The sequence below is a fragment of the Chionomys nivalis genome, chromosome 1, assembly GCF_950005125.1.
Source record: "Chionomys nivalis chromosome 1, mChiNiv1.1, whole genome shotgun sequence".
Lineage (NCBI taxonomy): Eukaryota > Metazoa > Chordata > Mammalia > Rodentia > Cricetidae > Chionomys > Chionomys nivalis.
Window position 1 is genome coordinate 167,533,400 of NC_080086.1, and position 14,579 is coordinate 167,547,978.

The window sequence follows — 14,579 nt, forward strand, 5'->3', positions numbered from 1 at the left end:
AGCATCCTAATCTCACCCAAAACTTCGAACTCTCCCAGGTTTGGTCCCTGACAGTTGGAACCTCCAGGATCTCTGTCACTCAGCCTCCCGGCCCCGCCCACTGGACCACGCCCCTCCTCTTCTCCGCGTTGGCAAGCCCGGACACTGAGCCTGCGCACAAGTGGCCCTCGGAGGTAGGCAGCCGGGGCGGGGTCCGGAGCTGGGCGTTCCGGAGAGAGGAAGAGGAAGAGGAAGTTGGAGGCGGGTCCTAGCGGGGCGTGAACCGGAAGTGCAAACGTCCTGCTTCTTTCCCCCCTCCCCCCAGCCAGGCGGAACCTGTTCGGCTGGGCCCAGCGACTGCAAAAGAACTTTCTCCCGCCCCAACGGTCGTCGCGGCCCACAGCCTCGCCCACGCGGCGGCCCGAGGCGCGTCGTTTCCTCGTGTCCCCTTGTTGGGCGTACCCGCTACTTGTGCCCGGCCTGCCGGCCCAGCCCGCTGCAGTGATGTGCGACAAGGAGTTCATGTGGGCCCTGAAGAACGGAGACTTGGACGAGGTGAAGGACTATGTGGCCAAGGTGAGCGGGGATGCGCGGAGGTGGCGGGACCGGGAAGCCCGGAGCGCGCGCCGGCAGCCAGGCAGGCGGGGGAGACGCTGCCGCTCGGTGCCAGGTAACCGCCGCGTCGCTACGGCGGCCGTGGCCTTGCTGGCCCCCTCGGGTACCTGGCGCCTTGGTGGCCTCTCTCGATCCTTAAGAGACCCGTTACGGCAATCTTTCCTTTGAATGAGACGGTTCTCCATCTTGGACTTGCGGGTTACTAAGAAGTAACCTTAGCAGTTAGAATCCGGAACGATTTCTTGAACTTGGAGCCTGGTGGGAATAGAAAGAAGCCGGAGACGTTCGTTAACCGTGAAATGCAGTGCTCAAAATAGCCAGAGTTGATTTTCTGAAACTTGGTGTCACTTCACTGTGAAGTCTTAACTTTGGGTGTGGCCTTTTTCCTCCCCTCCAATACACAGCGTGTGTGTGTGTGTGTGTGTGTGTGTGTGTGTGTGTTTATTCTCTTCAAGTGATAAGGTTGTCATTTGGCATCTGTAGTGGTTAGGAAATCTGAGGAGGTTTTCAAAGGCATTTTAACTTTGGGTACACCATTGATTTCATCTGGAGCCCGTGTGCTTGTAGTTAATGGTACTGCGGTCTACTCATGCTGTATTTGCGGGTAAGAAAATATGATTAAGAAAAGCCAAATTCAGAGCGAAACCCAAATTAATAGAAACAAGTTCTCTTGGTGAGGGACTTGAAAAGTTCTAAGCTAACCTGCCTTTGGATCTTAAAAACTGCCCCTTTTTTAATCTTAAGGAGAAATTAGTAGTTTTTAAAATTATTTTTGGAAGTATAAGTTTATGACAGCTGTGAGCATCTTGGTCGTCTTCCAAAAATGTGAGCCTGTGGTCAGGATTTCAATTCTTCAAAGGTGTGAGCCGTGGCATCCTGCTTCATGGGACTGTGGTAGAAAAGCAAGCAGAAGCAGGTTTATTGGGTGGGTTGGGGTGGGGGGTGTTGTTTGTGTTTTGGTTTCAAAACAACCACATGATTATACAAGTCTTTTCTGATAGTCTTTTCTCCCCTTAATGTCATTACGGTTTAGACTTTTCCCATGTATTTGATCTGCTTAGTTGGGTATAGTGGATGTTTAAGACAGGCTGCCTTCTGAACCACCTTAGCTGTAGACTGGAGCCTGAGTCACCACCTCTTTCAATGCTGGGTGAAAGAAAATATCAACCAGTAGTGGATCACCACACTGCTCTTTCTAAATGAGTTGGTTTTTCCTGGCCTGCTCAAACTTAAGTGATTTGAAATACAAAATAGTAATAAGACTAACTGAACTTGGTTACAAAATAATATGTTTGAAATTGTTCCTATCCTCTCCATGTTGACTTCCTGACCAAACCATTCAGCCCAGGTGGAAACGGGGAATTCTCCTGAAGAGCTGAGGGTTGTCACTTTGCAGTCTCAGCGCCGCTTGAGGTTCGCTGCTGCAGTTCTCCAGCCCACATTGTCTTCTTGACTTAGTTTGCCCAACCCCATCCTGGTCATCTTAGACAGATACCTGAAGGGATCTGGATTTATTTAAGCATGTTATTTTTCTCAATGAACTTCCTTCTCTAACTTGATGGTGGATTCTGCATCTTAGCCTCTGCTTCACTTGCAGCTCCCCTGTCTTTTGGTTTACTGGACCATTGTGATGTGTTGAGGGCCTGTTTTCCTCGCCTGTCTGGAGCCTCTGCTCCAGACCTTGATGTGTATTTCTTGCAGTAGATTTGTCCATGTGCACTTACATCCCTGTTCAGCCAAGTCAGCTTCACAAGTTAGCCTCCAAGCTAACTTCGTATTTGTCCTCTAGCCTCAGTATCTCCGCTTCCAGAAAAAAAAAAAAAAATTCAACTTGAAAGAGAACTCAGCTTCTTAATGTTACTTCATTTGCAGGTCACTGTGATGTTGCTTTGTGTTTGTCCTGCATTAGGCCCTGAGCCTCTGGACAGTAGATGCTATGTCCTTTTTCATCTTCGTATCTCCAGTGTAACCCTAAGGAGTTTCACACATTAAAAGTTTATCTTCCTAGTAGGAAATTCTCCCTTAGCTATGGCTCTAATAAACTTCACTAGCTATGTGGTAGTGGTTACCATCTCTGGGTAGTTTATGTTGGTAGTGGTTACCATCGCTGGGTAGTTTATGTTGTACTGGTTACCATCGCTGGGTAGTTTATGTTGCACAGTGCTAGAAAGCACTCAGAGTTTTTACTCATTTTCTAATGTATTTTTTACCTCTTCTCTTTCTTTTCTTTTCTTTCTTCTGAGACAGGGTTTCTCTGGATCTTTGGAGCCTATCTTGGAACTAGCTCTTGTAGACCAGGTTGGCCTTGAACTCACAGAGAGCCTCCTGCTCCTGCTTCCCAAGTGCTGAGATTAAAGGTGTGTGCCACCACTGACTGGCCTACCATCCTGTTTCTATATTCCCATTTTAAGAATGGGAAAAGTAAGTTTTGGAGAAGTTCATCTGACAAGGTTGCAGACTAACCCAACTTGGATTTAAACCAAAGGCTGTCAATATCTAAAGAATATACTTTTTTCAAAGCTGTATCAGTCTACTTTGAAGTAGTTGTGGTTGTTTTTTTTTTTTTTTTTTCCATTTTCTTAGCTTACTAAGGCTTAGAGTCAATCCATTAAGAAAATAAGAGGCTTGGTAGAAAAACTTAGTCCTGACTGCATGAAGACAGAGAGGGCTTTTTTATCACACGCAACAGTTTAGAAATAATTAGCATAAAGACAAGTATCTGGTAAATTTAAATTCTCATCAGACTGTCTTGTACAGTATATGTCTGTAAGATGATTATTTGGTAGCTTGTGGAACATTTTTTTATAATCATAAACTTATTATGTTTGTAGTTGTGATCATCCAGAAAAAGGTAATGGTGTGTGTTAGCTTTAGGAAGAAATAGGTAACTAAGTTACTGAAATGTCTATTCGTAATTGCTTAAAGACTTTGAAAAAAGAATGTGTTCTTAACATTTTCTATATTTGAACTTTGTGGTGTAGTATGTAGATATTATTATCACATCAACCCATGAGTGTAGTTTTAGACATTTAGAGGTAAAAATAAGTAATTCGCCCAAGATCTTGAAGTTCTTGAGCGGGTAGTAGGAGTGAGGTTTGAACTCACTTTCACAGGCTATGAAGGGCTTTCAGAATTCCTTGATTAACACTTCATATACTCTTGGCCTTCACTTCTAAACAGTCTCAGATGACTAAGGAGATGTATTGCTGCTGTGTATATAAAAATTAAAGATTGGGCAGGATAATGGTCCCTTGAGGCTATTTAGAGATAGACTCTACCATAGCCTTTGAGGATCCAAGGTTCCTTCAGTGGAGTGCTGGTGAGTTGTGCTGGTGTGTAGCCTGTAGATTCTCCAACAGCTCTAGTATGTACACTCTCTGGTTGATGTGTACTTCTGTTTCTCTGGCTGTGAAACACTATACATTAGGTCTCTAACTTCCTTTCTCTGTGGTTTCTCTCCAACCCCATTCTAATTACATCTGCCTTTACACTCTAATAGGCTTGGCGAGCAACAGGAGCTCACCATGTGAAGGATTGGATCTCTTGAGTCAAAAGAGATAGATCAAATCTAATCTTTCGAAATTGCAAGATTTACTGGGATCTTTTTCCACTTTTCTAAAAAGAGAGAGAGAGGCCAATTTTAAAGTGGTCTGTCACCTTCCATTTATTGCTTTATGTCAACTTGTTTACTTTTTAAAACATTTTTAAACTAGCAGGGTGTTTTTCTTATATTTTATCACTTGCCTGTAAAAAAGCTTTTGTCAGCTTTTGGGAAATAAAGGTGCTATCAGTGAAATTTAATGCAGTTTAAATATTTATCTTTCTGTTATACTTTTTCTTTTTTCTCAGATGAAATATCAACAGAATCTTTCAAAAATACAGAAAACAAAAATTAGGTCATAATCCTACTATCCTAGTAATCTTAAGAAGTAAAATGAGGTGTTTAGGGAGATGGCCCAGCAGATAAAGTACTTGTCCAAGCCTGAGGACTGGAGTTGAACTCTTTGGCCCCCAGGATGCAGAAAGAGGATCTCTAGAAAAGCTGGCTAGCTAGATGAGCTGAATCAGCAAATTCTGGGTTTAAGACCCTGCTTTAGTGAATAGGTGGACAATGATCAAGGAAGACATCCATCAACTCCTGGCCTTCACACACACACACACACACACACACACACGGGGATGGGGGCGTCAAAGTCAGATTACTTCAGACACAGATTTGAAAATGCAGCAGTTGGGACATAAAGCTGAAGACCTCGCATCCCAGCCTCTGAGCTGTGAGCAAAGTTAAGCATTCTAAAGTGGTGTGTATAGTTAATCTCAGAAAAACTTTGGAAATTCACTTACTCGTCCATTTTCTCCACTTAAAAGTTCTTTAAACACTCTGAACTTGCTCTTAGTTCCTTAATTTATCTAAACATGCTATATATTGAAATTAGTTACTCTGAAATGGTGTGTGATATTTCATTGTATGGGTATGATATAATGAATTATTTATGATAAGCCTTTTATTTCTAGTTTATTTTTGCATTAAACAATATTAGGGTGATTGTGTTTGTATTTTAACAACTTTTGAGAATAAATCCACATTTTGAGTCTTAAAAAGTTTGATGTCTTTAGGTGCACATGGACAATGCACTGTGAACAGCCCTAAATATCACTAAACTTTTTTTTTTTTTTTTTTTTTTTTTGGTTTTTCGAGACAGGGTTTCTCTGTGGCTTTGGAGCCTGTCCTGGAACTAGCTCTTGTAGACCAGGCTGGTCTCGAACTCACAGAGATCCGCCTGCCTCTGCCTCCCGAGTGCTGGGATTAAAGGCGTGCGCCACCATCACTAAACTTTTTGATTTTGCCATTGGATAGGTAAAAAATGGTATGTTGCTTTAATTTGTATTTCGATAAAGGGTGAACATTTTAGGACATTATTAGCCATTTGTATTCTTTCCCTACTTGTTTTTCTTTTTCTTCTCCCCTTCTTTGTTTTGAATCTTATTCTTTAGTCCAGTCTGTCCTGGAACTTGCTCTGTAGCCTAGCCTCGCCCTGAACTGACTTACCCTTTCTGGTCGTAACATCTGATTCCGTTTCTTATTTGTACATTTCGTTCATTTTATAAAATTACATAGTTGGCCCATTTACAAATTATGTGAATCCTATAAATTAAGGGAGTTTTTTGTCATGTAAGTTTTGTTCCCAGTGTATCTCTTTGAGTGTAGTTTACTGAATTATATAGTATTGTGACTGTCATGATGTCTTAGTTATGGTTATTATTACTGTGTTGGAACACCATGACCAAAGGCAACTTGAGGAAGAGGTTTATTTGACTTACATATCACAATTCATATTCCATTGAGAGAAACCAAAGCAGAAACTCAGCTACAGCTAGAACCTGCATGCAGGAGCTGATGTAGAGTCTATGATGCAGGAGTGCTGATTCCTGACTTGTTCCTTGTGGCTTACTTAGCCTGCTGTATTTTATAGAACCTAGGTCCACCAGCCCAGGGGTGACACCACCCATAGTGGGCTGTGCCCTCTCCCACCAATTACTAATTAAGAAAATGTCCTACAACTTGATCTATGGAAGCATTTTTCTCAACTGAGTGTCTCTCCTCTCAAATGACTGTAGCCTGTGTCAAGTTGACATAAAACTAGCCAGCACGCATGGTAATTTTCAATGCTTATTAGCTGTTGTTAATATTTGTATGTTTATAAGCAAAGCCACTTAAAAGACACCTAATTGACTTGAACATCAACAGATGAATGGATTAAGGGAATATGTATTTTCAGAATAAAATTTATATAGGTGTAAAGAAAGTAAAATTATAACATTTGCAGAGAAGTGGATGGAACTGTAAGTTATTATATTAAGTAAGCAAATCTTAGAAAGACAAGTACTATTTTCTCTCATATGTGTGTAGGCCCTGAAACCAGAAGGGAGATGTTGAGAAGAAAGGAATCTGAAGGGAATGGGGGCGAAGATAGGCTAATAGGATCCATAGGACGTGAATGCAAAGGGAGGAAATTGAGTAAAGGACGAGAACCTGTGATGGGATGCAGGGGAAGAGGACCAGTTAGAGCAGAGTATTCGAGAGATGTGTGAACATCCGTGATTCGGATTATTACTTTGTATGCTGAGTTTTAAAATTGTTTTAGAATAAAAACAACAAAAAGTAACATCTAGTCCAACACTTACATAAGGAATACTTGCATGTTAAAAGCCTTAACTAGGACCTTGCTACTAGAATTGGGACTTCAGTTCAGTTTTTCTTTTTTTTTTTTTTTTTTTTTTTTTTTGGTTTTTCGAGACAGGGTTTCTCTGTGGTTTTGGAGCCTGTCCTGGAACTAGCTCTTGTAGACCAGGCTGGTCTCGAACTCACAGAGATCCGCCTGCCTCTGCCTCCCGAGTGCTGGGATTAGTTTTTCTAAATCTAAAATGAATATACTTTTTCAAAATCAACTACTGTGTTTTCGAATGGAGTACTTTATACTAGCTACTCCTTCTGTGGGAATATTGGGGGTTTTGTCCTGCTCCATCTGCTTGGTAAATTTCTGCTTTTGTCGGTCAGGTTTTTAACGTGCTAGAATGAACTATCTAAAGTATCCAACTTAGTATTAGGAGAAGTGGCTTAATTAATTCACGGCTCTGCAAGTTCAGGAGCATGGAGCTGACACTGCCTCAGTTCTGGTGAGGTCCCCGTTGGCTGTGTCACATCATAGTGATGGCAGGATTCGGAGGGGGGAGTGTGGGAACCAGCCACAGGACAGTGAAGCTAGGCTAGGGAGCTGAGAGCTCAGATTCAGGCTTTGATAGTTGGCCTCTCCAAGAACTACCTAAATCCCTTCCCAGGGGCAGCATAGATAATAAAGTAGCAACCACACACACACCCAAAATTTCACGAGCTTTCACACCACCACCCTGAGAACCAAGCTTTCAGCACATGAACCCTTAGGGAACAAACTACTTCCAGATCCTGTCACTGTGTACATTTGAGTTTTGGTTCATGTGTTTTGTAAAACAAAACTCTCGGCTTGGGCAGTTGACCAGAATTGCTTCTCAACATCTCTTACAGAGCTTTCTTGCTGAGTTTGTGCTGTAGAGTTTTTTTGAACTTTGGGGAGCCAGAGTTAACTGACAAATTCTGACTTTGCAGAATAAATTCTAGTAGACAGAGAAAGGAGAGTGGGAAGTAGGAGAGAAAAATGAGAATTCAAATTTCACCTTAATGGCTGCTTTAAAAACATAAAGAAGAAAACCCAAAAGGTGCATTTATAGATATCGAGTAGTTAGTACTACATATGTATGTGTGTGTGTGTGTATATATATATATATATATATATATATATATATATATATATATTAGTATATAGTTTGTGTGTGCGTGTTTAAATAGTGCTTCTGAGAACTAGGCAACTCTCTTTCCCCAGAAGCATTCAGCTAATCTTGTGGAGCATTTGTCTCATGAAGGGAGACTTGCAAGCAACTGAAGCCCCTTTCTGATTTGGTGGAGTTAGTTCCCTGCAGTACAATATGAATCTTGATGGAATGTGAGGCCTGGCCCACACCGCAACAAAATCCAAGAAATAAATTGCTTTCTCCTGCCCACACAGGAAATGGCGTAAAACCCAAATATGACTAATTGGATGCTTCTGACTAGAGCTGAATGTAAAAGCTCAAGCACAGTGAAGGCAGTAAAGGATGTAGTGCACAAGAAGACACTCGGTCTAGAGAACCACAGTAGTGCATCTCTTGTCCATGCTCTTCTTATGGCCAGTTTTAATTTTTATTTCTTGACTGAAAGCCTTATTTCTTATGCATTTCTTCAACCTGCTCAGCAGTTCTGAGAACTATGTTGGTGCCTTGTTAGTGTGTTACACTTGTTAGTCAGTTCAAATGGGCTTCTATTGCTCGTTTTTAGTTGCCAACTCTTCCTGGTTTTTTGTCTTTTTAAAAGACAGAAATCATCTTTATTTAAAAGAAAACAAAGAAATGATCTTTGTATTCCTGATTATTGTCACAATTATCTACCATACAGTTTAGTTAAATTTTAATTGAATTGGAATTGCTATTTGAAGAAGCTAGCCATTCCTTGTTTTCAAAGTTGGTTTGCCATACATACCTCTAGTTGGTGTAAGTGATATTCTTTTTTTTTTTTCTTAGAAATAGCCCTTTGTCTTCAACTTTTGGTTGTTGTAAACTTGGTGAACTTTATGCAGTTCCCCATGATTTTAATGACAGTAGTTGTTTACGTATCTTGCCAGTTTTGACTTTTGTCTTGTGACCATCATTTTGGAATTGTAGTTAAGTGTTTTCAAAATTTGATGCTTTATGAAAAGTAAGAATCATCAATAGGTTTTTCTTACTAGTAACCTAAAAGAACTTGTTGACGCCTCAGCCTTCTCATCTGAAACAGGATCATGATGCTGCCAACTCGTAATTTACACAGTTATTAAAGAGACAGCAAATGTTTCTAAAAAGAGCAACATCTCCACTGCATGTTGAAGCTGTGCAATAATATTTACTATTTATGTTGTCTGTGTAGATTATTTACTAAGGGAAGACTTAGAGAGAAGGCTAAGGCAAGAAGCTGGCAAACTTGGCTTTGTTTTCATAAATGACCAGTTAGTACATTTTTAGATCTTGTCAGCCATATGGTCTCTATCTCTGCTGTTGTGCAGAAGCAGGCATAGATAGTATGTAAACAACTGAAGAGTTGAATGTGCTATTTGTGTTCCAGTAAAACTTTATTTACCAAAAATAGGCAACAGGCTTGATTTGACCCATTAGCCATAGATTACTCATCTTTACATAAGACTGAAGTTGAAAAAAATGAATTCATCCAGTAGACTAAATTTTCTTCTTTATCAAGATTTTGAACTCTAAAATAAGTAAGATATATGATAAAATAGAAGTTTTATTTTGAGGGTGTTTCTGAAAATCCACTTCAGAAATCCTTATGGTTTAAAGGTAATGAAAACCGAAGCATGGAAAGCCATATGTGAGACATTAAACTAAAATTCTCTAAACAAAAAAGCATAGTCTCCAATGAATTTGAAACTTGGGCAAAATATGTGGGATCATTCTATAAATTGAGCATTAGAAATCTTTATTCACAAATGTACAAACAAATTACCCTAAGTTCTTAAACTGAAGCAATTTCTAGAGAATCTTTTAAGCTGTCAAAGTGTTCAGCAAAATATTCTAGAATTCTCTCCCCAGCTCTGGTGCAAGTCCCATGACCTGGTTTGAGTTCTAGTCCAACAGTGAAAGAGAAGGCTGGTTAGCACAGTTTTCACTGGTTCATTCATAATTCAGCAAGTACCAGTTGAGCACCTACAGTATTAGATAAGCGTGAACACAGCAAAAGTTAATGCTTCTAAGGATATGTGTTCAGTGCGGGTTCATTTGAGCGTCCAAGAAAACAGCAAATACAATGACTGTGTGGGTTCCAAAGTTGTTTTTCTTAAATACATGAAATATTGGTAAAACTCAGTAGTTTTACATTTTATTAGTAAAATACAACTCTAAAAAAATAGATGCTATAAGATCTATGATAAATTTATATTTGCTTCCAATAGAAAGAAAAATCAACACTAAAATATCAGGTTTAAATCAGAATTCCAGTAATGAGAAAAGAATGTCCTTTCTTTGAGTACTGTGATATATATGTATCACAGAAATATATACATATCGATACATGTGTCATTTAACTAGGCAGGGAAATCGGCGGCGAAGTGAGAACTGAGTAACTTTCCCTAGCTCTCACAGCTAAGTCACAGGAGGACAGGATTTCAGCTCTGATCTGAGTCATTCCAAAAGAACATTCCTGTTCCTTTCCCATCATTATGCTTTGAATGTGTCAGGACTACCAATGATTGGGGGGGATAAAATCTTCATCCCCACTGCTTCCTTCTCTTGTCACAGGTTTATTTACAAATATAACCTTTATATCTGTAATCCGTTGAATAAAATAGCAGATACTTTCCAGACTGCAATTGTTTTCAGAAGGGATTCCAATTATGGGCCACTGAGTTTGTATCTTATAAATGAAGCCACATTTTTGTCTTTTTTTTTTTTCAAACTGAGATAAAACCGTAGTATTTTGCATGTGTTTCTTAATTTGCTAAGCATTTCTTCATATTATATACACACCTTTAGCTACTAAATTTTTAGTTTTATACCACAAATAAAACTTTTCTTTAAAACAACTTAACTATTCTAGTTGCAAAATATATGATTGACTAACGACTTTCAGACCTTAGGAGAAAAATTAAGGGTCATTTAGCAAACAAACTAACTGTATAAAATTTAAGGATTTTCTGTAATTTGAATCACTTAACTGGTTATTTTGAACAAAAAAATTGCTAAGTTGAAGTAAATGCTTGAATAGGGGAATACCATTAGGGGCTTAACTTCATAGGTTCTTCTTCAAACCCTTTTTATTATAGGTCAGAAAGGTAGATAGCTACAACTGTGCTGCCTTAAAATACTTGACAACAGTTAAGCATTGCATTTCTTTAGGCTTAAAATTTTTTGTAGCACATTGTATTTTTCACTCCATTAGTACTGGTATATAAATAAGAAAAGCCTATCATATACACATATACAGATACATACACACGAATCCAGAAGTACTTGCTCACCAAATTTTGTAACCTTTATTTTAAATGTGTGGGGTTTTTTTATTATTATCACTGTGAATAGTAACATTTTTTTCTGTCTTTCCTGTAAGATCTTTTGTAGAAGATCTACAGCCATCATTGCCCACTACGGAAGTGTTCCTTAAGTAGTCTGTCAGTGAACTACCTCTCAATTAGGAAGCTGTCTGAGATGAGTGCCCTGTTCAGCTGTAGAAAGTGATCACTGTGGTCTTGATTTTTAACTAGTAATAAGTAGTTTAAGAGGCTACATTATTATATATTAATTGAGCATGTGCCTATTAAATATAGTTGTGGGAATTACTATTCATTACTTTCAATGAACTTTATGTTACTAAATAATATTAATAACATTGAAGATTTATAGCTTATTTATATACCAATTAACTTTTTAGAAGGCAGGGGAAAGGTCGGAGATAAATATCATACCTTTTTACTTTCTGTTGTTAGTTTTTCAGTATTAGAAAGTTCCAGATAAAGTATCAAAGCTTTTCTCACCTTTTGACTGCGTTGCCTTCACAGGTAGATTTGAACCCACTGCTCTGCTTTAATTTGTAATTCTGGAACTGCTCTACACTCTTAATGTCACGGGTACAGTGATGTAATTCTCTGCAAAATCACATCCTGAGGTGAAAGTTTTAACTAGTGAGGTGGGTGGGGTGAGAAAATAGGGTACATGTGGGAGAAGGAAGGAAGTGGGCCAGAGTAGTCATCTCAGAAGGGTCTTACTATCTTAAAAATTCTAAAGAGACAGGGAATACTTAATGCTGACTGAACATTGGCTCAGCTGTAGAATTTAATACCTTTGCTGTTTGCTTATACTCAGTCAGGTGTCTAGTGTTAATTCACACGCTGTCCTACAAAACTGTCAGACATAGCCTGCTTTTTAGCAGCTTTGGAGGACATCAGTCTCTTGTGACGGTACAGCGTGAACTCGTGCCTTAGGTCTTGGTTTCACAAACTGCTTATTTGGAAATCAAAGGAAGAGAAATACTTGTTTCTTTTCATTTAAAGAAAGTTATTAGCGGGAGTCAGGTGGCCATTTAATATCAAACGTTTATATGTCTTTATTTCTGTTGTTCACATGAACCTAACCTAGTGTAGTTTAAGATCCATAGAAAAGATCTGGAGTTAAAGGGGAAATCTGTGCCTCTAAATGTATGCCACACAGGATCTGAGTGGTGGTCGTAAACAAACCGTACAGTGTTCCATTTGTATTACGTAGTTTTTACACATGCGCGCGCGCGTGTGTGTGTGCACACTCCACAGATTTGTATGCATGTTTCTATTCCATGTTAAGACCAGCTAAGAAAATAGACAAAGATTGAAGAAGACTGGGAGAATAAACCTGGTAAATGTTGCTGTTTTTTACTCATGGCTGCTGTGCCTTAGATGCAGAGAACTGGGGTGCATGCTTCTTGTCTGTGCTGTTTTTGTCAGTTTTCTTGCAGTTGTCCACATAAAGACACACGACTAACTTAAGCATGTTTAAGTACAAATTATTATCCCTGCTTTTTGTTTTGCATTCTCCTTTATCATTTGTTAATATTCTTAGTTTTGTGGTGAAACATGCCTAGAATATGCGCAGTCATAAGCAGAGTCACAGTAAATTCTGGTTGAGGTCTGAAAGTAATACCAGTCGTGGTGATGGACGTAAAGTTGCAGTCTCTGGCCCTATCTGTGGGCCTTCAGAATCTAACAAGAAGGGACGCAGATACCTGAAAGTTAATTCACAGTAAAAGGGAAACTGCCAGGGAGGGAAGTTTTTGATCATTCTCTTGGTTGAATTCCTATAATTTTGCTGTTCTTAGGACACAAAATTTAATGGCACTCATATTTGCTTTCCCCAAAAGGCAGCTAATTCTTTTATTCAGTCAGGACTTCCTGTTTCATTTCAAGCAAGTAAAAACTGTCTAATTTAAACACTATTTGTTGAGTTAAATCAAGTTAGGTAGTAGGTCTTTTTCTGGTACCAGGTTTTATCTTTTTTAATCTTTGTCTACTTTTATAATAAGTACAATTCATAATAACGGTGCATTTTAAACAACATTTTTACTTTGAAAATATTTTTTTCTATTTTATTTGGTGTTGTGTTAAATCTGTTTTGTTGAACCTGTTTATGTCAAATATTAAGTATACTTGTAGCACTTTGTCTTTTTGAGAACTGTTTTTGCAGCCATGTGTGCATAAAAGTTTTTCCTGGTTTAGGAGGTGAGAAAGCAGAGAAGTTGTAGACTAACATAATAACATAATATCTGAGGACCTTTACCTGGGAGAGAGAAAAGGGAGCTATCGACGATTTGGATGCAGCCACCAACTAAGGTCCACATCGTATTGCTACCCATATGCTAGGTAACAGCAGTTGCCTGAAGCCTAATGCTTCTGCACAGAGCTCTTTTTGCACGGTTAAATGCCCATCTCTTCACAGAAAATAGGAAGTAAGCATATAATGAAAGTTTTAAGATTTAAATAACCAGGGGAGGGTTCCTAACATCTCAGAGGGTGTGATTCTTAAAGCAAGCTTTTGGTAATGTCTTCATCTTCCTTAGAAGACTAATGCCAACCTCAGAATTAGTTGATAAATCTTCCCATCCCTTCTGTTTTCTGAAGTGTGTAGAACAGGTCCAAAGACTTCCGAAAGTATTTGTAAGTTTCCTTGTGAGGTATCTGTAGAGTCTGGTGCTGGCATTTAATATGCTTTACCCTTCTCTTCTGTTCATGTTTCAGAATAGCTGAGCAGCTGCGTTGATCTTCCTGATTCACCTTTTTATTGCTCTCCACGGTGTCCTGTTTTCAGTTTACCTGATTTTTACTCTGACCTTCTATTCTCTTGTCCTTTTTGCTTTGCTTTACTTTTTCTAATTTTATTTTGGTGAATGTGGAAAAGACATTATCTTAAAGCCTTTTACTTTTCTAGTACATTTAATACTGTATACTTCTCAGTGCTGCTTTGCAGAGAGAATCCTGTATTTTTGGTCACTCACAATCTTTGCAGTGTTGTCACTTGTCAGCTAAAATAAGAATTGTAATGCAAGTGTGAAGGGATAAAGGAGAAAGTGTAAACATGGCTGTTTCATACGTATTCTGCAGCCTTGTATTAAGAATCCAACATGATTTAGAGCATTGTCATTGTAACAAAAGTAACCTCCTCGGTACTTATTAAGGGTATTTATTTACTGCGTTTCAATATAATGGTCCATACAGATAATACTGATATGAAAAGAAAATAATAATAATGGGAGGAAAACTTAACTTTATCAGTGATCTCATCAATACCCCTTGTCGACTTGTGTTTCATTTGACTAGAATGTAAGATGGTACAGCAAATCACCTTTA

General features: G+C 38.9%; 1 protein-coding gene across 1 annotated transcript in view; it reads left to right on the plus strand.

Moving 5' to 3' along the window:
* The first annotated feature begins 261 nt into the window (after nt 1-261).
* Mtpn (myotrophin) overlaps nt 262-14,579 on the plus strand; it is a 34,574-nt gene continuing 20,256 nt past the window's right edge. The window contains exon 1 of the mRNA XM_057787452.1: nt 262-555. Coding sequence (XP_057643435.1) covers nt 484-555 — 72 coding nt within the window. The 5' untranslated portion in view covers nt 262-483. The remainder of the gene's footprint in view (nt 556-14,579) is intronic.